Raw genomic sequence first — 21,991 nt, forward strand, 5'->3', positions numbered from 1 at the left:
GGAAGGGCACTGCTGTGGAGTAGATAAGCTGTCAGATCTTACCCTTCCCTGAGCATAATACACCATCTGCAGACTCGCAGAGACTTCTGCTCTCCTCTTCTGTCATGTTGCACTTCCTGGAATACTGGCACAACTTTCCAAACCACCCTTCCTGGCAAACACATCGGCCGCATGAACAGATGCCATGGCCTGTAATGACACCAAGGTAGGTTATTAGCAAAACAAGCAGAAAACTGTGACTGTGGTCATAGCTGAGATCACCTCCAGATCTCTGCAGTGTAAAGGGCTTGCTATGAAGAAGGAAAATGAAACAGGAAAAGTTAAAAAGGAAGCAGGAAGAGGAAAAAGTGTCAACAAATACAGACAAGAATACAGAAATGGAAAATAGGAAAAAGAAAAATGGAACATATCCTAGCCAGTACTTCTCTTTTTGTTACAGAATTGTAATTCTCCAGGGAAAAATAAATAAAATAAAATAAAATAAAATAAATAAAATAAAATAAAATAAAATAAAATACATCTTTAGCTAGTTAATTAGTTTACTGGGCTTAGGACACAGGTGGAAATGAGGTAACTGAGATAATTTGGAAGCTGGGAAGTTGGGAGTAAGTTGTAGGAATATCTGGCGAAGCACTGAACTGTAGGATGCAGAGAATAAAGCCAGCAATTTTACTTTTATAATTTGTGTACTTCTTGTGAAATAATATGACTTGACATTCCAAACTTAGAGACAGTACTGCCAGCAGCCCAAAGGAGAGACAAATCTTGTCATTTGCTCTAAGTGCTGGTACCCAAATACTTGGGTATTAGAAAATACTGGAAGCTCCAAAGTCTTGGAGCTGTCCATATTCACAGACATCTAAGTATTCAGGAGAATGTTTTTGCAGCTCAGATCATGTACTGATTGTTCTTAATTCTTTTGGATCTTATTCTCTACACAAAAGTTAATGTTCAGTAACAAAGAACACAACTTTATTAACAATTTTGCAAGTGAGATTAATCAGTTACAAATTTACATGAATGCATTTATTATGTATCAAATATTATGGATTGAACTAGCAATAGGTGAAGTGCAATGCTACCGTAGATTCTTTGTCATGTCTGGAAAACACAGTGATACCACAAACCAAAATGAAAGAGGATGAAAACAACTGGGTATGATGTCTCAAATGCAGCTCCCAGTTAGATGCCAATATATCTGGCATCTAACCCCAGAAAGCTGGGGCTGTTTTGTCTGGGGAAAAGGAGGCTGAGGGGAGACCTTATCGCTCTCTTCCAGTATCTGAAAGGTGCTTACAATGAGAGCGGGGCAAGTCTCTTCTCACTGATGACAGGTGACAGGACGAGGGGAAACAGCCTCAAGTTGCGCCAAGGTAAGTTTAGGTTGGATGTTAGGAAACACTTATTTACAGAAAGGGTAGTTAAGTACTGGGATAGGGTCCCCAGGGAGGTGGTTGAGTCGCCGTCCCTGGATGTGTTTAAGAGCCATTTGGATGTGTTGCTCAGGAATATGATTTAGCAGAGGGTTGTTAGAGTTAGGGTACTATGGTTAGGCTGTGGTTGGACTTGATGATCTTCAAGATCTTTTCCAACCTGGGTAATTCTATGACTCTATGATTCGTTTTCTACATAACCTTACTATGGATAAGCTTTTCTCAGAGTATTTTTATCTGACTTATCTATTTTTTTTCTTAGAAAAATAAGCTTAGATTTATGATATGTCAGCTACTGATAAGCAAGATGCTCAACATGATTTAGGTGTCAGAAAATTAGTTGTAGAGTTATAAATACTTTTACTCATTTTAGCAAAGAAAAGTAAGAAATCTATGCTGATTTCACCAGGGAAGCAATTTTGCTTCATTTTTCTTTTGTAATCATTATGATTTAAAGAATGCAGAGAATGATCATGCTTTTAAAGCCTTCATGTAATTAAGTCAAATAAAAAGGTAACAAATAAGCATCTATTTATGGGAAACAAAGTTAAGAAATTCCCACATAAAATTTTGACATACATTGTCTTGCATTGGTCATCCCAGTCCTCTCTTCTGGAGCCAACTGGAACTGGCTGTGTCCAACATGGGGCAACTTCTCGTCTCACAGAAACCACCCCTGCAGACCCCACTGCTTAAACACAATACAACCATATAAACTCCCTGAGCATAAAGGACTACTCTGTTTTTTGTCTGAGGTATCTATTTTACCAAAATATCATATACTATATTGTGAGGTGAAATGAGGAAAGAGCCTGTGAAAACCTGTTTTATTAGTTATTTATATCCTACTTGCAGATGCTCTTTGCATTTGTTTGAAGATGTTCAAACAAGCCAGCCTAACAGAAGGGCCAAAACATAATAAACATTGCTTCTCAGTTGAAAGTAATATTCAAATTATTTTAAGCGTCCCAGTTTCATTCCAGTAAATCTCAGACTCTCAAAATTACGGGCAGCAACAGCAAAAAAAAGCATGGAAGCTTTTAGTTCTGAAGATAATTTCCTTCAAGGAGGAGTTTAAAAATCAAGAATACAACAAAAGGGAAAAGAAAAATCTCTAATTGAAGATGTAAAGTTCAATGTGGTACTGAATTGGCTAAAGTAATGAAATACCAATTTAACTCTTCAGGATAAACAAATCTACTGGAAAGTGTTGGCCTGTTATCATATTTAAAATTCAGATTTAAAATAAAGCAGTTAAAATCACAAATTGCTTACTGTAATGCATCTTTGCTCATAAAAAGAAGTGTTCATGATCATTTAAATACATGACTGAATACTTCAAATGCTTATCTTTAGCAGACAAAAGAAAAAAAAATCTGTCATGGGGGGACAAAGGAAAGAAAAAGATTATATTAAATATTCTATTACTTTGTTTAAAATTACCTGCAATTGTTGTCAGTGTTCCCAAAAAACCTACATGATATTTTTCTAATAAAAAAGGCACCACTAAGTGTGAATTTTAGTATGATGAAAACAGTAAATTAATTATTTCAGAGGAAGATCTTTCTTACTTATGGACTAACCAATTACAGTTAGATTATGTTCAAAAACAGCAAGTTGAGAGCAGCCTTGAAGATATCTGACATGTCAGGAGAACAAAGTTCTCAAACTAACAAGTAATAGTAGAGAGGCTTTTCTAGTTATGAATGAGAAAGATGTACAGCCAAAGCAACCCATATAAATGAGAAATTTAGATCTGAATAAAACTGACATAAGAGAGAAATGAGACATGAGAGACCAGAAAATAAAAAGTGGATGAAAAATAAATTTTAAATGTGTATTATGAAAATGAAAAGTCTCAGCATAACACAGGATCCCCAGTTTAGAACAAAATATGAAATGAGACAAATATTTATCTCTATACTTAAGGATAAACAGGATTTTTGCTTTGTTACCCAAGATAGTAAGGTGCTTTCTATTGTATTATTAACATAAAAGCATATTAAAAATCTGGGAGAAATATTTCTAAATGAGCAGGCTTGATTAACCTGCCCAAATATACTAAAACAATTGGTTAGAAAAAAATAAAATAAAATAATAATTACTGGATCAATGTATTTTATTTTATTGTTAATACTGGAATACAGGAGAATGCCAGCTATGAAAAATGAAGTCAGAGAAACCAAGCAGAAACCGAAAGATTGTTTTCTATTATGTTTGCATTATATGTGTTTTGTATGTTTTTGGTATTGTTCAAGTCTAATAAAGGTGGACTGTGGCTCCAGCTTGAAGTATGTAACAGACAGGGAATTCAACTGAAATTTCCATTAAGAGGACTAATGCAATCTTCATATGCATGCAAAAGGAGAGAAATGAATAGGAGCAGAAGTAAACAGGAACATTTAGAGCACTGAGGAGATGGAAACACACCGTGATAATCCATGTTTGAAAAGATTTTGAGAAACTTGGGAGCCACAAAAAGTTCCTAAGAAAGAATTCAAAGGGCAAAGAAAATGACTCGATCTGTATCTATTAACTCTACTGTGGAAAAACTAAACAAAGAAATGAAAGCAAAACAAAATGAAAACAAACAAACAAGTCAAACCAAACCAAACCAAACCAAACCAAAACAAAACACACACACACACACAAAAAGACTGTTTCATCAACATCTGAACTCCCTTCTTTGAAGGTATTGGAATGGGGATTCTCAAACTACCAAAGAAAGACAAAGAGAGAGCCACAGAGAAAAGCTGGTACTGACAAACTGAGACAATCTGAAAAGTGGGGAGAAAAAAAAACAGTTATACAAGGATGATAATTATTGGAGTAAACTATCTAGTGATGTTGGTATGGACCAATAGTCTTCAGAGCACAGTTAAATGCCCTATTCAGAGCTTTAGTTGCCCACAGTACACAGAATTCAAAATAAGGTAGTCCTATAAATAACATAATGTCAACTTACAGCCTAATATGTGAAGTTCAGTGTATAAGACCCTTTTAGCCTTTGTGAATTTATACCTCCCAGTCAACTTAAATCTGATGCATTAGCATTCCCTTATTGCTTATTTCAACAGAACAATTCTGTTAGAAAGTTCATTCCAAACCTAAGTCACATTTTATGCTGTTGTAAAAGCTGAACAAAATAAACACTCTATGTATTTATGTGAAGTCTCAACTTTTTATACGTCTGCAAAATTGTCTGAGTGACTAGGACAGAAATCTGTGGTAAGTTTAAAAGAAAAAAAAAATAGGAAAGTAATTATAAACAATTAAATTTAATACAGAATATACCATGCATGATTTCAGATTTCTCAGTCAAGAAAACTTGGTCTCTACACTGAATTTTTTGAACAGAAAAGATGAAAAATATGTTGGAGAGGAAAATGTATTTATTTGAACACAAAAGTAACAAAAAAGAAATCACAAGTTGAGCTCTGATGCTGCCTAGTGCTGATTGACATAATTTAAAGTATCAAGGACGTCTTCATGATGGTAGTAACTATACAAACATCCCTGTGTCCTTTTAGATCCACACTATGATTGGATACAGACTTCAGAAATCATACAAGGTGCCTACATTTAGATAACTGAAGACTTTCATTTGATGATTACCAGTTGATACAGTCTGTGAACTGTGAATAGCAGTCAGAAGTTGAATCCATATTTCTGAATTTTCAGACCAAACAATGTCAAAATCTATCTTTAACTCGATGATAGTTTGATGTTATTTCTTTCTTTTCTAATTGGTGTTCCTAAGCATTTTAGCTATATTATATCCTATATATTTCTGTTTCTGTGAAGCAATATTACTGCAAGAAACGTGAAAACTGTCTAACAGCAGCTGCACCATAATATTAATAGTTAGCTTTGCTTAATGAAGTGTATCATTAATCACAGCTCTCTCATTATGGTTATGAACTTATTGGTCTCATAAGAGCATGCAATCCAAAAATATCATGTTTCTGTCTCACTGTATATGTGAGAGAATAAATATCATTCATGATTTCTGCAGTATGGACCTAGAAATCTTCATTAAAAAGATTTCACTATTGCTGCTTACCATATGACAATGCATAGTTATATTCCCAAAAAAATGAAACCAGCATGTCCTCTGAATCGAATTACTTAGTCTAGCTGGATAGCAATGAAAAAATTATGTTCGAAGGAGAATGGCAATTAGAGGTAAGTTATACCAGCCTCTTGGGAGAGACATTATCTACTGTATGTACAGGTAATGTTTATGTGATCCTATAATCCTTCAGTAATTTTAAGAACATGATTTAGAAGTTTCTGTGTCTGTTCCTGAAGTATAAACAGACAGCTGTAGCTTCAAATATACATGCAGGCTTGTAAATCATAGTTTTTCCCTTGTTTTCTGCCAATAGATAGAGACTGATATTAGAAATCTTAATGCTAGTGTATATAAAATATGAATGGAAATGTTTAGGCAAGCATTAAATGAAACACCAGAATTAGGTTAAAATCATGGCCTGCATTGACATCAAACAAAACATTTACATTAGGAAAACTGAGTGATGTATTATGCTGTCAATACCACAATGACTTGATGTCATCAAAAGACTGAGTGCTCCACAGTAAAGGATATCAAAACAGACAGAGTGCATAGTACATATATGTCATCCCTTTCCTTTTGAGCACCAAAAGAACAATGTTCTAAATGTCAAGGCAAAAAGTAGGAAACTTGTGTGGAAGTAAGCAAAATCCTTAGTCAAGAAAATCATCTGAAGTAGTGGGTTCTAAAGAAAATAAAAGTCATGTTTAAAAAACAGATGGTTGTTGTTCTCCAAGAAGAAAAGGCCTACTAAGAGCTTGATGACTCGTGGCTCTTGTCCATCTTCCACATCACACAGAAATGATCCTGACCAAATGCTTAAAGCCAGATATTTGGGTGCTTGCAGAGTGTGAGAGTGTGAGTGAGTTAATCAATGAGAGATTGTTCCTAAGAGGTGAAAATTAATTTACTTGGAGATTTTATTTCATTAGAAAAATAAAAAATATCTTCTTATATGGAGTTTCACTACACAGATTTCCTACTCTTAAAGGAGAAATTGGTGTGAATGCAAACCGGAAGAAGGAGAGAAGTGTTACTTATTACCTCAGTATATTCTCCAAAGCAAAAAGCAGTTCCTCTAACTTTTACAAACCTTCACACTACAATCAGAATCTCCAAATAATGAGACTAAAGGAATTGGGAAAAACAGACAAAGAAGATATCTGCATATAATCTTTGATGTAGCAGATAGTGTGATATGCCAATTATTCAATTACCCAACTGGATTCCATACAGTGTTATGATTAAATTTTGATGTGCTGTGGCCAAAACAAAAAGTTAAGAAGTAATCAGTGTCAATTTGCACACTTGAAAATACACATATCATGCTTCTTGAAGACTGATTTTTCCACCATTCAAAAATCTGGCTTGCTGGGATGACCAGAATTTTTGTTGTTTCTTAATTTGAAAGGCAATAGAGGTGTCCGTGACTGAATATGGAAAGGTCCCTTCAAAGCTGATTATCTAATTGGCTGCAAATGAAATTATGACATAAAACAGTATGAGATCATCCCTAGTGCTATGTGTTACTTGTTATGAGTTTCAGTCCTTGCTATTTGCCCCAGCAAAGCTTGTGTGGAGTTTCAACCAATTCTTTTTCTTTGATGTTTTCACCATATTCAGCAGCAAAATTCTGCACCTGCGAGTAGCATGTTGAAAACCCAGAATGGCTTCTGGTGTATTCCTTCAGTAGATTATGTTTTGCTATGACAAAACTCACAGCTAGGCCCATCGTGGTCCACAGAACAAATCAAAATGAATGAAGTTAAGAGCATTATCAGGTCAATTTCAAATTGATCTTTACTGTTGCCCTGAATTCTTTTTGCCTGCCTGCCCTCAGTCCTGAAAGAGAGCAGAACATGTAGATCAGCAGTCAATCCAATGAGGTGGAACAGCCAACAGTGACATCACTGAAAAACATTACCGGACACAGTGGGGGAAATAATTACACTTGTAAGATCAGGACACATCTGCAGTTTGTAGGACGGACATAACCTCAGAGGAGAGAGAGAAGTATACATCTCACCAGGACATAGGATAAATAAAGATTAATCCTTGTGTACTTCAGTGACACAGCTGTGCCCAGACAGAACTCTTGCTGGCTCCAGTCATGTATGTGCTGTTGTTGGCACTAGAAGTATTTACTTTCCACAGGAAATGATAAAAAACTTGATGAAGTAAGTCAAAGAAAGCATGATGTATAATATTGCTGTGGAACAGCACTGTAATACATCAGGGTAAATCATACATATTCTTTCAAGTCTTTTGATATGATCCTACATCACATTCCTATCTCTAAATAAAAAATATATATGAATTTGAAAGATGGACTGTTCAGTGGAAAAGGAATTGATTGAATGATCACAGCCAGAGGTTTGTGATCATTGGCTCCGTATCCAGGTGGAGGTCAGTGACAAGCGGTATCCTCCAGGGGTCTGCCTTGTGACTGGTGTTCTTCGACATCTTTATCAGTGACCTAGATAATGTGATTGAGTGAACCCTCAGCACCTCTATTTTCACCTGACACTAGATAGGGTGGTGTAACTGATACAGTAGAAGGAAATGATGTAATCCAGAGGAATCTGGAGAAGCTTGAAAAATGGGCCCAAATGAACTGAATGAGATTTAGTAAGGCCAAGTACAAGATGTCGCAGTTGTGTCAGGGTGATCTCAGGTACACGAACAGGCTAGGAGAACTCACTGAAATCAGCCCCTCATCAAAAGAGGGATGGCCATCAGGGAGACAGAGGGGACTGTCCCCTTTTATTCTGTCCTTGTAAGGCCCCACTGCAGTACAGCATCCAGGCCTGGGATTCTAACACAAGAAAGACATAGGAGCTGTTGAAGTGGGTCCTAAGTAGAGCCATGGATATGGTCAGAGGGCTGGAGCACCTCAGCTGTGAAAAAAAGGCTGAGATAACTGGGCTTGTTTAACTTTTAGAAGATAAGGTTCTGAGGAGACCTTGTTTCAACCTTCCAGTACTTAAATTGAGTTTATAAACAGAAAGAAAAATTACTTTTAGTGATAGGAAAAAAAAAAAAAAAAAAAAAAAAAAAAATTATTTTATACTAAAACGGAGATTATTTAGGATAGATATTAGGAGGATTTTTTTTTATTTTTTTTTTCACTTTTTAATGGTGAAGCACTAGAACATGTTGCCCAGAGAAGTTCTGGATGCCCCATATCTGGAGGTGTTCAGTGACAGGTTGGATGGGGCCCTGGGCAGCCTGATCTAGTGGGTAGCAACCCTTACCACAGTCGGAGGGCTGGAACTGGATGATCTTTAAGGTCTCTTCCAACTCAGATCATTCAGTGATTCTATGATCACTGAAATAAACTGGCTTCCAAGCAATGGGCCCTTAGGTAGGTAGAATACAGCATTTCAAAACTCCTTTAGCCATAGTAAGTATCATAGTATCATATCATAGTATCATAGTATCGTGCGAGTTGGAAGGGACCTTAGAGATCATCGAGTCCAACTCCCGGGTTTCGAGCCCTCTGTGTAGCGAAGTGGCACTTCTACCCCTGCGCCACAGAGGGGATTCGAACCCAGGCCCTCCAGTGCCGCAGGCAGCTGCTTAAACCACTGCGCCACTGGGGGCACACAAGTCTCTGTGCAGAGGCATGGACAAAGGAAGGAGAATCCATACGTACTAACAGAAGGATGCAGAATCTTTTCCAAGTCCTCGTGCAACTTCTGTCTTTGGGGAGAAGAAATGTCTCTATTCCTGGTATTGCAAAGATGGGCAGATCAATTTCTAAGTGAATGACTCACTACAATCATACAGAAACATGATAATAAGGTCTCGCTCCATTGTACCCTAATTTATCATATCCTTCACCTCATGTCTCTCTACCATCGCATGCACAGCTGGTCTGGAAAGCAAGCTATTAATCAATCTCTGCTGGTCAAAGAAGGCCTGTAACAATTCTTATCCAAATGATTAAGGTTGTCATTCACATTTCTCATTTCAGAATGTGTTTTATCTCAAAACACTGGTTTTCTTTCTGTATGCTTATAGGCTCTCAGTGCTCAGTGTCAGACTGCACATTCAGAGTCCATCTTACAGTTCTCTGCCGACAGTTACTAACAACAGCTTACAGCCTGATGGTGTTTGCATAGGTAGTGACAGTGGTAGAAATATAATCATGAAAAGAAGAAAAGGGGAAAGAATAAGCAGTTCAGCAAGAGACTTAAGAAGTTCAGGTTGAGATAAAAGGCAGGGCAAACACATAAGGAACAGAGAGAGATGTGTGTGTCATTAACACAGAATTAGGGGGAGAAGTTCTGTGAAAAAAATAAACTGCAGAAGGAGAAATGAAACAAAGTTAAAGGTGATGGAATCTTATGGGAGTGAAGAGATGAGAAACAGCATGTGTCAAAAGAAACATTTGAAATGTTAGAGAGTGAGAAAGAAAGTGAGAGTCAAACAAAACATCGGACAAGTCTTACAGGATTGGGTTGAAGCTGTCTGTCATATCAGAAGCTGCTGAAGAGATGAAAAGAGAACAACAAAAGTAACTCATCAGAAACTGAAGGGAGACAAATTTCAATGAAAAAGTGGTTGAAAGCCAGAGTGGAAGGTGAAAAATGCACATAGAGTAAACAGCTCATATTATGAGTATGAAGGTGGAGGATTTCACTTAAATGGCGAGATAAGAGAAAGCTGCAATCAATGGGGACTCTCTGAAGATAATATAGATGTAAACTTTCCCATATATAGGACTTATGGCTCAAGTTCTAGAAACTTAAGGAAGCAGAAAAGAAATCAATTACTGAAGTGAAGGAGTGGTTTCTTGGGCAGGTGGATCAGAAGCATAGATAGGCACTGGATGATGTAAGAAAATAAGGTCTCAGGATATACGAGTAGTAAGAAAAAGGAGAAAAATACAGTGAAGGGAACATGAGTGAAGAAGGCACTCCAGAGCTCCAGCAGCGAAGAGAAAGTGGTACATGGGAGAGATTAATGTGATCTGTAAGACACTTATATATATTCTATGATATAGGAACATGCTTTGAGAAGTAAATTACAAACTAATCTACAGTAATCTATAAGTATGTTTACTGACATATTAAAATACAGTAGATAGAACAAGAAGGAAAATGATGGGAATATGAAAAAATAATCTGCCAATTATCTACCACTGGAATCCCAACAGATATACCACAAAAGTCCAACAATTTTTAGCAGGCATTATTAACTGCAGCATGGCTTCTAATTGGGAAGCATAAAACTCCAGAGAACAGCTGTGCCTCATTTAGTTCAGTCAGCTGCAAGTGAGAAAAGATGTTCTGATCTCTCTTGAGGCATTTCAGAAGCCAGCACGGATCTTGGTGGGTTTAATAATCATGTTGTATTTTGCTTACTTGTCTTCCTTTACTTCCAAGAGAGATCAGGGTGACAAGACTCCTGATATGGTGCTTATTTATGGTTTGGGGGAAAGAATTTGGAATGAGTTCAGCTCCCTAGAACACCAAAATCGTAGGCTTGGCCTTCTGAAATTCTGGCAACACATACTGTGCACTGCAGTTAAAGCTGGACACTGGAACTTCAGTTGCTTTTTTCCATTACAATTCCTTCCCATCTGAAGAGAACCCTTACCAATTAAACTATCAGCTTGAATAAAAGTGAATGAGTTGAGCTTAAGTTTGCCTCTGATTCATAATTTCATGAATTCATTTTCCATTCTATATATTGTCTCAAAACTAGGAAACAATCAAACAAACAAACAAACAAAAACCTTAAACTGAATTACTTAATTTCTACAATTGTCGTGGACAAAGCTGTTTAGACTTAAAGGAAGAGTTTATTTAGATAATAGTGTGAATTAGAGTGTTTCTTGCACAGTGGAAATAGACAGTGTTGAGCTGATTATCATTTCAGAGTGATGTCCTCTAGCCAACAATGAAAGTTAAAATTATCACTATGTCTAATAATGGACAATGGAAATTTTGCCCATGATTTCCAAAATGTGCAATTCAATTAGCAGTATTAACACTGAAGCATTGTCACTGAATAATATAAAATATGAATGACATAAGTGGAATGGATATTTTTAGTCATAGAATATGATGAAGATTGGTTTCCAGCTATTTAACTTACAACCAATATAACTCAGAATTTCAGTGCTTTAATCTGCTTTGATATCTTTTAAATAAAATTAAATTTCAAATTATTATTTTTCTACACATTTATATTATTGAATTCTCCTGAATGTTATGAACTATTTTTATTGTTGGTTAGAGGTTTTAACTCTAATTTTCCATTCTGCATGTCAGAGCCCTGGAAGAAAGATTCCCTGTAGTCAAAAATTTTGTGTGCAAAAAGATTATGAAGCAATATGGTTTGTTTGTTCGGTTATTTTTTTAGATAGAAATAAGAGATAAAATATGTCATGATCCATATGATTTTCTGTTGTAATGTTAAGAATATAATAAAAAAGGGCAATTAAATATACAAAGAGAGCATTTAGGATAAATATGATTAACATGTTTTTAAATACTGTGTGCTATGTATGCATTTACATATCTAAATCTTATTAATGCCAGCATTCATCACTGCAAAACCAGTAAGTGAGGGTTTCATTGTCAACACTAAAATAAACCATCTGAATGTACATGTATGATCACAATATATCTCAAGTATTTAGATTATTTCAAAATATGTGCTACTTTCTAAGGAGATAGAAATATCACTGCTAGGAAATATGAAATATTCAAATGTATTGCTGGACATTATTAATATAAAGTAAAATACAGTGTTCTCAGTAAGTGAACTACACAAAATGCAAAGTTAAGATTACTTATTTTTTTCAAGTTTTCATTTAAATATCTTTATTCTTTAAGGAATACTGATGGAATTTGGCATATACTATAGCACTTAGCGTATGTGCTATCAGTTGTCTCCAATCCAGCTCACTATTAGTGCTTCAGGAGTTTTTAAATAGTCATTAACCTTCAATACTTATACTGCTTATGTTACTTATGTTACAATAATTATGTACTTATGTTATATAATCAGGGGAAACAGAAGGTTATAAATGGCCAAGATTTATATTATATTATATTAAGTGAACACATACCCCCACAGACGTTGCCATCTGCACTTTCACACTGCCGATCATCACATTCACAGTTTTTTCCGTAGACTCTGTTGTCTCCTGGAGGGAAACAAGTGCACTGGCCACATTCACATTTTCCTGTAAGAAGAAAACATTTTTATTGGTAAAATTTCAGTAAAACAAATTAATTGATATAACGATCTTATTCTACACTCTACCTCTCAAAGATGTGTCACTCTGTATTAATTATTAAGTATGCACATAAATTCTATTAGAAAAACCCACAAAATTATCCTTTCTCCATGGCAACAAGAAGCAAAATATATTGCTTTTATGTCCTGATGGAAACAGAAATAATAGGCAATCACTGGCATTGTATCTGTATCATACATCAGCTTTGCATAACGGAGCTATGGCATATGTTTAACTGCATAATTAACCTCTGTAATAGATCTAAAATATTTAGCACAAACCTTAGAAACTCTGAAAGGAATTAAATTAGAATTAAATCATTTATGCACCGGACTACCTAAAATGCTATCTTCTTCATTCAGTAGAATCATAACTCTTTAAATATTCTCTTGGGCATTTGGAAAACAAACAAGATGAGGTCTAGACCTCAGGAAACAGAAGTAGAAAGCATAATCCTTGTCACTGCCTTCCCTTTCATCAACCTCATCATAGGAAAACTCCACAGGGCTTAAAGAGTGAACAGACTCAGCAAAGCTCTCACAGTTGGGATAACCCTGATTTTCTAGATGTTTGACTGTGTAATTATATATATATTTTTTAAACACCATGCTACTGTAAGCATGAACAAGATACGACACAAACCAGGCATAAGTGGTCTTGGGAAATGATAACACATACAAAGAAAAGGACATCCAGACATATGCATAATATGGAAAGCTGCCTGATGGAACGGGACCTTGGTGTACTGATGGACAGTCAGCTGAATATGAGTCAGCAGTGTGCCCAGGTGGCCAAGAAGGCCAATGGCACCCTGGCTTGTATCAAGAATGGTGTGGTGAACAGGAATAGGGAAGTCATCCTGCCACTGTACAAGGCATTGGTGATGGAAATTCTAAGTGCTGGAACTCAATCTAGAATCATGCCTTATGATCATCTTAAAGTACAGTAATTTTTTAAAAGACAGGAAAGAATTAGCAGCACATAATTTATGATATTTTTATAATACATATTATTTTAAAACTACATTGCATGAGTAATTGCTTGAAGATATTAGTTGCAGAAAGAATCATAAAGTTCATTCACTAAATATATTTGTATTTGATAATCTTGGCAACACCTAAGATATGATTGGATACAAAATAATTGATGCTATTTGCATGCCTTCTCTAATCCATAACTGTTTAACAAGGAAAGTATTTGTAACCGGTATAAAATGAATCCTCATTACTTAAAAAAAAAATAAATCACACTTGTAAAGACTTTTAATGTGTCCACCTTGTTACATTTTGGGGATTTCACAGTTTCTTTCAATCCATCCATCTAAGACATACCAGCTTCTTCAACACAACATCACCAACTATCCCAAAGCAGAGGCAATCACCCTTAGGCGGCAAGGTATCTACCAGATGAACAGGACCTACCTGTTGTGGAAAATCTATGAAAATATACAGAAGAACAATCTTTAACACTGGCATCCTGGCCAGCAAACAGTATAGTAATGAGGATGCTTGAAAGACAATAGAATCCATTTGAACAAATTGCTTTGAAAAGAGGAGTCAGCAGAGATGGAAAATCCTCCAGAGGGATAAGCAAAGGAAGGTTCTGTAATGAGGCTCTTGCACATTCTGTAATTAAGAAATGCCTCCTGGAATGTGTAAATTAATAAGCAACAATGAGTTGAGAGCCTGGTGCTAGGGAACTTGCACTGGAATGGAAACAGTTCCTCACAGTCCCTGCTGCAATTGATATTTATTTATCTCAGTTCATGTACAAAAGTTCTATCAGGGGAAGACTGAGGAATATCCCATCTTCAAGCAGACAGGGCATTTTTTGCATTTAAGAAATGCAAGCTCAGCTTGGCTTAGCAAAATCACGCAGAAAGAGGGTTTTGATCTTCTCATTCTTGTCATCCTAGTTAATGAATGAAACACCAACATTCAAATACGTCTAGTTCCTTTTTATGTCTGTGCTTCATGTTTGCTTTTGGCTAGTTCCCCAGTAACCCCAGTGTCTGCTTTACATCATCTGATCTAAATGCAGATGTGTCTTGAAAACAGACAGAAACTTCATCCAGTCAGTGCTCTGGAAAAGGATTTCTCTGACCTGTTTCTTTTGAAATACTCAAAGCTTCATCCATAGCAGCTTAGAAAGTGGCAGACAGATTATTATTTCATCATTTCTTCCCTTTCCAAATGTGACAAAATCAGGACTAGGAACATGAGAAGGCGATTCAGTGGTGGCAGTAAATAACTGTAACTTTGAAGTGACTTAAAATGCACGTTTTAGCTCCAAAAACACTGCAATTTTCATTAGATAGTATCAGGTGGGCTCACTCTGTGGAGGTAATTTAACAAAGGATAAAAAGTCATTTTGCTTCTAAACAACTAACTACATAGGATGGAATAAATATAAATTCCAAAGACTTTGTTTATCACCATAAAGGTAAAAGCAGCAGTTATTAGCAATCTGGAACAATAAATTTCAGTTTCTTCCCCAGGAAAAGCAGGATAAGGTGTAAGTAAGCTGGCTCCAATCATACTGCTACTTCATCAAATGTGTTGCTATAGGATTAGAAGAAGCCACACCTTATTCTGTACCATTATTCTTTTAGTTACTATAATAAAATACCATACAAATTTGGTTGTTCAAAAGTAATTTGAAGCTCACATTATACTGAAGAGGGATCAGTACTTCACTAAACATACCCTTTCTTTGTCTGGAATAATAGGTTTCCCATAGCAACCTGATTATAGAGGGAAAGCTACTGCCAAACACATCCTAAATTCTCTTTAAATTCTGAGGCATACAGAAACAATTAAACACATGAAGGCCATAATATTTAGCATATATTCAGCTAGCAGAGACAGAGCTATGCCTTAATAGTAAAGAGACACAAGTTTACCTCTGACATCTAAGACTGAGTGGTTTCCTCTCCTCACTCAACAGAGGCAGTAAATGTCACCACCTGATGAGTTCAGATGAAGGAAGTTTTCTGAGGGATGTTATGTTAACTACTAGTATCAAAAAGCTACGCTTATTTCAATGCAGGATTCTAAGGATAGAATAATTATATAAGACATTTATTTATCCTCAGCCTTCATATTTACTTGAACTCTTTTCTTCCATAGATGTCAGTAAAAGTATTAACTTGTTACTTACAACTGTTATTGAAGACTGAAAAAAGACCAGCTCAGGGTTTTCTTTGTTTCAAAAGGAAATTTGACTGCCACATCTCATGAAAACACTTAAGTATGTTAGCTAACTTATTCTGGAATTTAAAAAACAAACTGGGTTGTGACAGCTTAGCTTTTGATTTTACCCACCATTTTCTATCATTGTCATTGTGTGTTTCCTTCCTTCCTTCCTTCCTTCCTTCCTTCCTTCCTTCCTTCCTTCCTTCCTTCCTTCCTTCCTTCCTTCCTTCCTTCCTTCCTTCCTTCCTTCCTTCCTTCCTTCCTTCCTTCCTTCCTTCCTTCCTTCCTTCCTTCCTTCCTTCCTTCCTTCCTTCCTTCCTTCCTTCCTTCCTTCCTTCCTTCCTTCCTTCCTTCCTTCCTTCCTTCCTTCCTTCCTTCCTTCCTTCCTTCCTTCTCTCTCTCTCTCTTTCTCTCTTTCTCTCTTTCTCTCTTTCTCTCTCTCTTTCTCTCTCCCTTCCTCCCTTCCTCCCTTTCTTTCTCTCTTTCTTTCTTTCTTTCTTTCTTTCTTTCTTTCTTTCTTTCTTTCTTTCTTTCTTTCTTTACTTCTTATTTCTTTATTTCTTTATTTCTTTTTCTTTCCTTAGGATTTCTGAGAACATACCTAAAGGACTTAAAGATTACATCTGCTGCCATGCAAATTGCTATGACCATTAGCTGCATGCATTCAAACCAATATCCATTTTTCTACATGGACTGAACAACTGTCTCTTTCATACAGGTAATTTAGATTTTAAAACATTGTGCTAGAAGTATATAATTTGTGTAATAAAACATCTTCACCCTGTTATTGACAGCAAAAGTATCAGGAAGACAGAGCAACAGCTTAGTTTTCAACATTAAAATAAGCACTGAATATAATAAAATATAGCTCACTGCCATTTCCTGCCCATTACTATTAAATATAAATGATTTTTCTGTATGCAGTCCTGATTTTTAATTTCACTGAAAATAAATTGTTTGGATTTCTTGTGCAGGTCGCTTTGTTTTATTTTGCTTTTATAAGAGTAAGGAATATGGTATGAAACCATAACACTATACTTCAGCCCAAGCTGAGATTTCAGTAAAAGCCAATCAGGTTCATGGGAAGGATGCTGGTTCACATCAGTGATAAACAGAAGGGAATGTGTCTTTAGGAAGGACTCTTCTGCCCCGTGGCTGTCCCAGGTTTAATGTCTGAAAACATTTCCTATCAGAAATTGCAATTACTTTGCTATCAAGCAATCTCAGACAATGAGAACATTCAGAAAAGCTTCTGTGTCCTTTTACCAGCAGAACTCACTTCATGCTGGATGGGAGCAGATGATCTGAAACACTGTTCATAAAGGGCAAACTAGAGATGATAGATGAGGAGATTAGCACAGATTAGTCTGAGTTGAGGAATATGCCAGGTATAGGAAAGCAGATTTGCCTCAAAGTAGTAACACATAGCATGTTGCATCGTCAGTAAAAGAAAAGGAAGGGAGGCAAAAGAGACTGGTAAAGAGAATGAATGAGTAAAAATGAGCAGCATGTGCCAAAAGTGAGATGAAAACTCTCATAGTGCCTGCTCAGTCCGAAGCATTAAGAGAAAGATTAATTTGCGTGAGTTTATACAATGTTGAGAAATGTATAAAATCCAACAGAAAACAATGGACACATTATCATCTCCATTTCACCAGGTGTTCTGAAATGGCTTCTCATACCTTGAATGGCTTTTCATAAACAAAAATTCCTGTTTGCACAAAAATATTGTTCTGCCTGGAAAATATAGTACTGCCTTATATATGAAGGTATCCAAAGCTTTTAAAATGTTGATAATACCTGAACCTAAACAATGTTTTTTGAGATACCAGATAAAGAACACATTTAGAAACATCTTTAGTATGTGGAAAAGTATCTTTACAGCCTCTTCAAACATTGAGTTCACGCAAAGTATAAAAACCTGGGGATTATTTCTGGCAAGGAATTTGGACAGGCAGGAGCAATGCTCTCCTGGTTACATTTGAGCAATATCACCTGCAATTCTGTGGTTATACTGGGGGGAAAAAGGGTTTTGAAAAAAAGCTTTATCTGTCTTAGTACAATGCTGTTTGTCTCAAATGCTCCAGCATGTCTGACAAATTGTGACAAAGCAGCTAGGTGGGTTATCATAATTCTGATGCAGCATCTTGCAAAAAGGATTCAACATCTACATGAACAAGCAGTTTTCCTGCTGGACTTCTAACACTCCTTTCTGCTCTGAAGGCCTATTTCCCTCCTCCCCATCCAGAAATGAAGAACATCAGAGTTCTAAATGCAGCTTGCCCTCTGTACTGTGTTCAGCTGTAGCTGCAGAGTGAGGAGGGTGCACTGTGCTGCTCACCATGACAACATGTATCACAAGTGCCAATGTTGGTACACCCTTGAGACAGGAGTGGAGTTGTGCAGGAGATGCATCAGCAGTGCATTGCCCTGAGTCTGTTGCACCTCATGAGCCTTTGTGAAAAATAGAGCCTAGGAGATGGCATCTTGTACAGCAGCCTCCTGCCATTTGACATATCAGGCTGCAATACCGATGCTTTGATACTGCAACAGAAGCTAGAAGAATTTCCTTATTGTGCATAGGATTTCTCCATTAGGGTGCTGGAGACATGGGTGTCTTTCTTTGTGGACATTTTCTGATGAGAATTATTTTTCCTCACAAGGTTCAAGCAACAAGTACTTTCCTTCTGCAGTATATCACTCATTTGAGTCACTAAAATTCATATTTAACTTCTCATAGACAAGAAAAACTAAGCTGCAACTATTACGAAACTGCTTGTCCAGATTTGGGTATGGAACTAACTCCGTTTCTAAATCAATAGACAGAAAAACAAACACATGTCTCATGTCTACTCATAAAAGAAGGTTATTTGCAGCATGACTGACCCAAGACCTCAGCTAAAGTTATAAAAGCTCCAGAGAAGAGCTCAGCTGAATCATGCAGACATATAATAAAATGGAAATTGCTTTAATAAATCCAAAGTCAAGTTTCCAGATTTGGTCTTTGTGAATTACTTTTCACATCGTGGATTTGGAACACTAAAGTGAAGTACTAGCAGCACAGCCTTAGCATTTCCTTTGCCTAAATAGCTAATTCTTTGCTAAAACTGCATTGGGTATTAATTACATTCAGAACTACTCAAGGGTCTGAAGCAAACCGAGTAAACTAACTACATCACATTGCTGCAACACACTTTTAGAAGACTTGCATTTACAACTAGTTCTTGTTCCAGACTGCATTATCTCCCTTTTTGTGCAGCCTCCAAGGCCAGGATTCTTTCACTTGATGCTGGCACTGATACACTTACTTTTATCTGAAGGGATAAGACATGTTTGGAAAACCTCCTCCAAAACTGAGCTTAGTAACACTGGGCCATTCACTTCTAGGTGAAACATCAAAGTCCCACTATGTAAGTGCATTTGCTATGTAAGGAGTACTATACAGAGTGTCATGGTGACTCTGAGGACTTCTCTGTATACAAGTTTTCTTACCTTTTCCATGAGAAAATGTTATTTAAAGTTCCTCATCTGAGCTCACCTACATTCATTTTCTTTCAGTGGTTGCTGGGATCAGGATGTGCAAAACTCCATAAACTGCTGTAGTCATTCCACTATTGCACAAATCTTTTAAGAGACTGCTCACTGGTAGAAAGTACTAACCTGTACCTCTCACCAAAAATGGTGTGTTGTGTTGTTCATTCTTTTTTTGTTTGTTGTTTTTGTTTGTTCGTTTGTTTGTTTTGTGCGTGTGTGTGTTTATTTATTTATTGAATTACTTTATTATGTGAAAGTGTACTAAAAAAGGTCTGACAATTCAGTTTTTCTTATGGAGAAAGGAAACACACAGGAAGAAGTATTTCGAAGACAAATACTCTGAGGAAATAAAAGATCAGAAGTATTTTATCCCAAACAACAAAAGCTTCATGGAGATGCAAGCAACTGAATATCCAGGACTGCAAAAGGAAACATTATGCAACAGAATTTGCAAATGTCTGAGGCTTGCCCCCCGTTTTAGTGCAGGCAGTTATGTATAACTAGAAGCCTAATTGCAAAGCTGGCATATGGTATCTGAAGTAAATGCTCTTCCTTTGTGACAGCCCAATAGTGAATTCTTGTTTAGACAAATCCACTCAGCAGCAGCACTTCACAGATTTAGTGTCAGATAGTCTTTTACAGCTCTAGCTGATCAGCCCTGCTGATTTGTTTCTTCTTTTCCAAGTTGATTTTCTTCTTTTTTTTAATCCTACTTCCTCTCTCTCTTTAAACATTAGGGTAAGAAGCACTGCTGTTCTGCTAGGTTCCTTTTCAGAATGTTAACTTGTTGACATCTGCTATCATCATCAAGAAGCATGTCTCCTCCATCTGCCTCTTCTCCTTAGGAGTGCTTTGAGGACACCCTTCCTGAAGGCTGCTATTGTGTTCCTGTATTGCCAACAGGGAGTTTCTAGTGGAGTTCCAGGAGAGGAGTCATCCACAACACTCCTGCCTACTTTGCATGAGCAGGATTGTAGAACAAATGCCTTGCTTCTCCCAGTGACATCTTACTTTGCTCTCCTGCCCTTGACAATTCACTCCCTATATTAAGGGGACGAGTAGGATTATGAAGGCAATTACTTCTATGTTTGAAAGAGATGTGATAGTCAATGTCACCACACAGTGGAGGGATGCGTGGAGAAGACAGAAGGTGGCAAAGCACTTTCTAAAGAAATGTGTTGTGAAGGCAGTGGAGATGGAAGAGGAGGAGGAATTAGTTGGGGGAAAAAGAAAATTAACAGTATGGCAAATGTCACTCCAAAAATGGAATATTCAGCAAAATATAACCTGATTTTTCCTACAATTCATTCCCCTCATTCTTTTCTCTCCAATAAATTAGTTCCTTCCTTCCATCAACCTCTTTCTTCGTTTCAGTCAATTTTCTTATCTTTCCACATTGTCCAGTGGACCACCCATCTCTTAAAAATGCTTCACCAAAGGGTACTACACATTTTCTCCTTCTACAAATCACTTTGGTTTTTAGATCATGCTCTGTTACCTTCTGTAGCTTGTACTGATCTCTGCCATTTCATCTGTTCACTATTTCTCTGCAAAACACTTTCAATAACTCAAACTATCAAAAAAACTACAGTAAAATGGTGCCAATAAATCAAGTAAAGGACACAGCATTTCACTAAAACTAACATTTCCACAGTATAAGAAAAGTAAAATATTGCATTTTATTTAAAGGACCTGGCTTGAAAATGCTTTTCCTTTGCCTTGAAAACAATCAGGAAAAATAGGGCTCATTTTCCTTTAAGTCTGCCCAATTGTCTGATAATTCACATAAGTTGCTATATTTTCTAGCAAACTCCAAACTTAATGAAGATCCACAACCTAATGGTAAAAGATATATGAAACAAAGGAACGTTGTTCAAGAAGCTGTGATAGCTTTTGAGACATCTACAGTGTTAGACATTTGACTGCCTTATCAACCAGAGGATTGACAGCTTACCTCCATTCTCACTTGATCTGCCATGTAATGAGTCATAGCAGTAATTCCACAGAGATATTTAATTTGCAGATTAATTTACTAGAAAATGTCAACTGCTTTGTGGAAGTTTAATCACCAAAATGTTAACCTTGTTCACTTCCTGCTGATGCCTGTTGTTTATTAGGTAGCAAATTTCAAGATATTTTAGAGTTGTAATACAAGCCTATCTATTATAATGTTTAAACTCTTAGACATGCTGTTCTTTGAAGCTTTAGCCAAGATTAAAGAGCTGTATAATCACAAAACAACAGTATGAAGAGATTCAACTGCATAGCAACCATCAATATTATTTGCAGATAACAGACTGCTAAATTCAGAAACCATGGCAACAAATGACATCACACTATATCTACCTTATTGATTAGCTTTCACCTCAAGACTTTTTCTAGAAATGAAAGACATTACCTAGCAACTGTATCATCTACCAAGTTGTTCCAAGTCAAAATGCTCTTGCCTATCACTCGTAAACAAATTTGTCCTTTTTGTTGCCAGTCGGCCAGATTGTGC

The 21,991-nt window shown here is 36.5% G+C and overlaps 1 protein-coding gene across 1 annotated transcript in view; it reads right to left on the minus strand.

The window, feature by feature from the left end:
- ITGBL1 (integrin subunit beta like 1) overlaps positions 1-21,991 on the minus strand; it is a 125,616-nt gene that overhangs the window by 8,034 nt on the left and 95,591 nt on the right. The window contains exons 8-9 of the mRNA XM_072352982.1: positions 12,593-12,709; positions 43-189 (exon numbers count right to left, since the gene is read on the minus strand). Of these exons, the coding sequence (XP_072209083.1) occupies positions 43-189; positions 12,593-12,709 (264 nt within the window). The remainder of the gene's footprint in view (positions 1-42; positions 190-12,592; positions 12,710-21,991) is intronic.

Source organism: Excalfactoria chinensis, chromosome 1, assembly GCF_039878825.1.
Source record: "Excalfactoria chinensis isolate bCotChi1 chromosome 1, bCotChi1.hap2, whole genome shotgun sequence".
In the NCBI taxonomy this organism is placed as follows: domain Eukaryota; kingdom Metazoa; phylum Chordata; class Aves; order Galliformes; family Phasianidae; genus Excalfactoria; species Excalfactoria chinensis.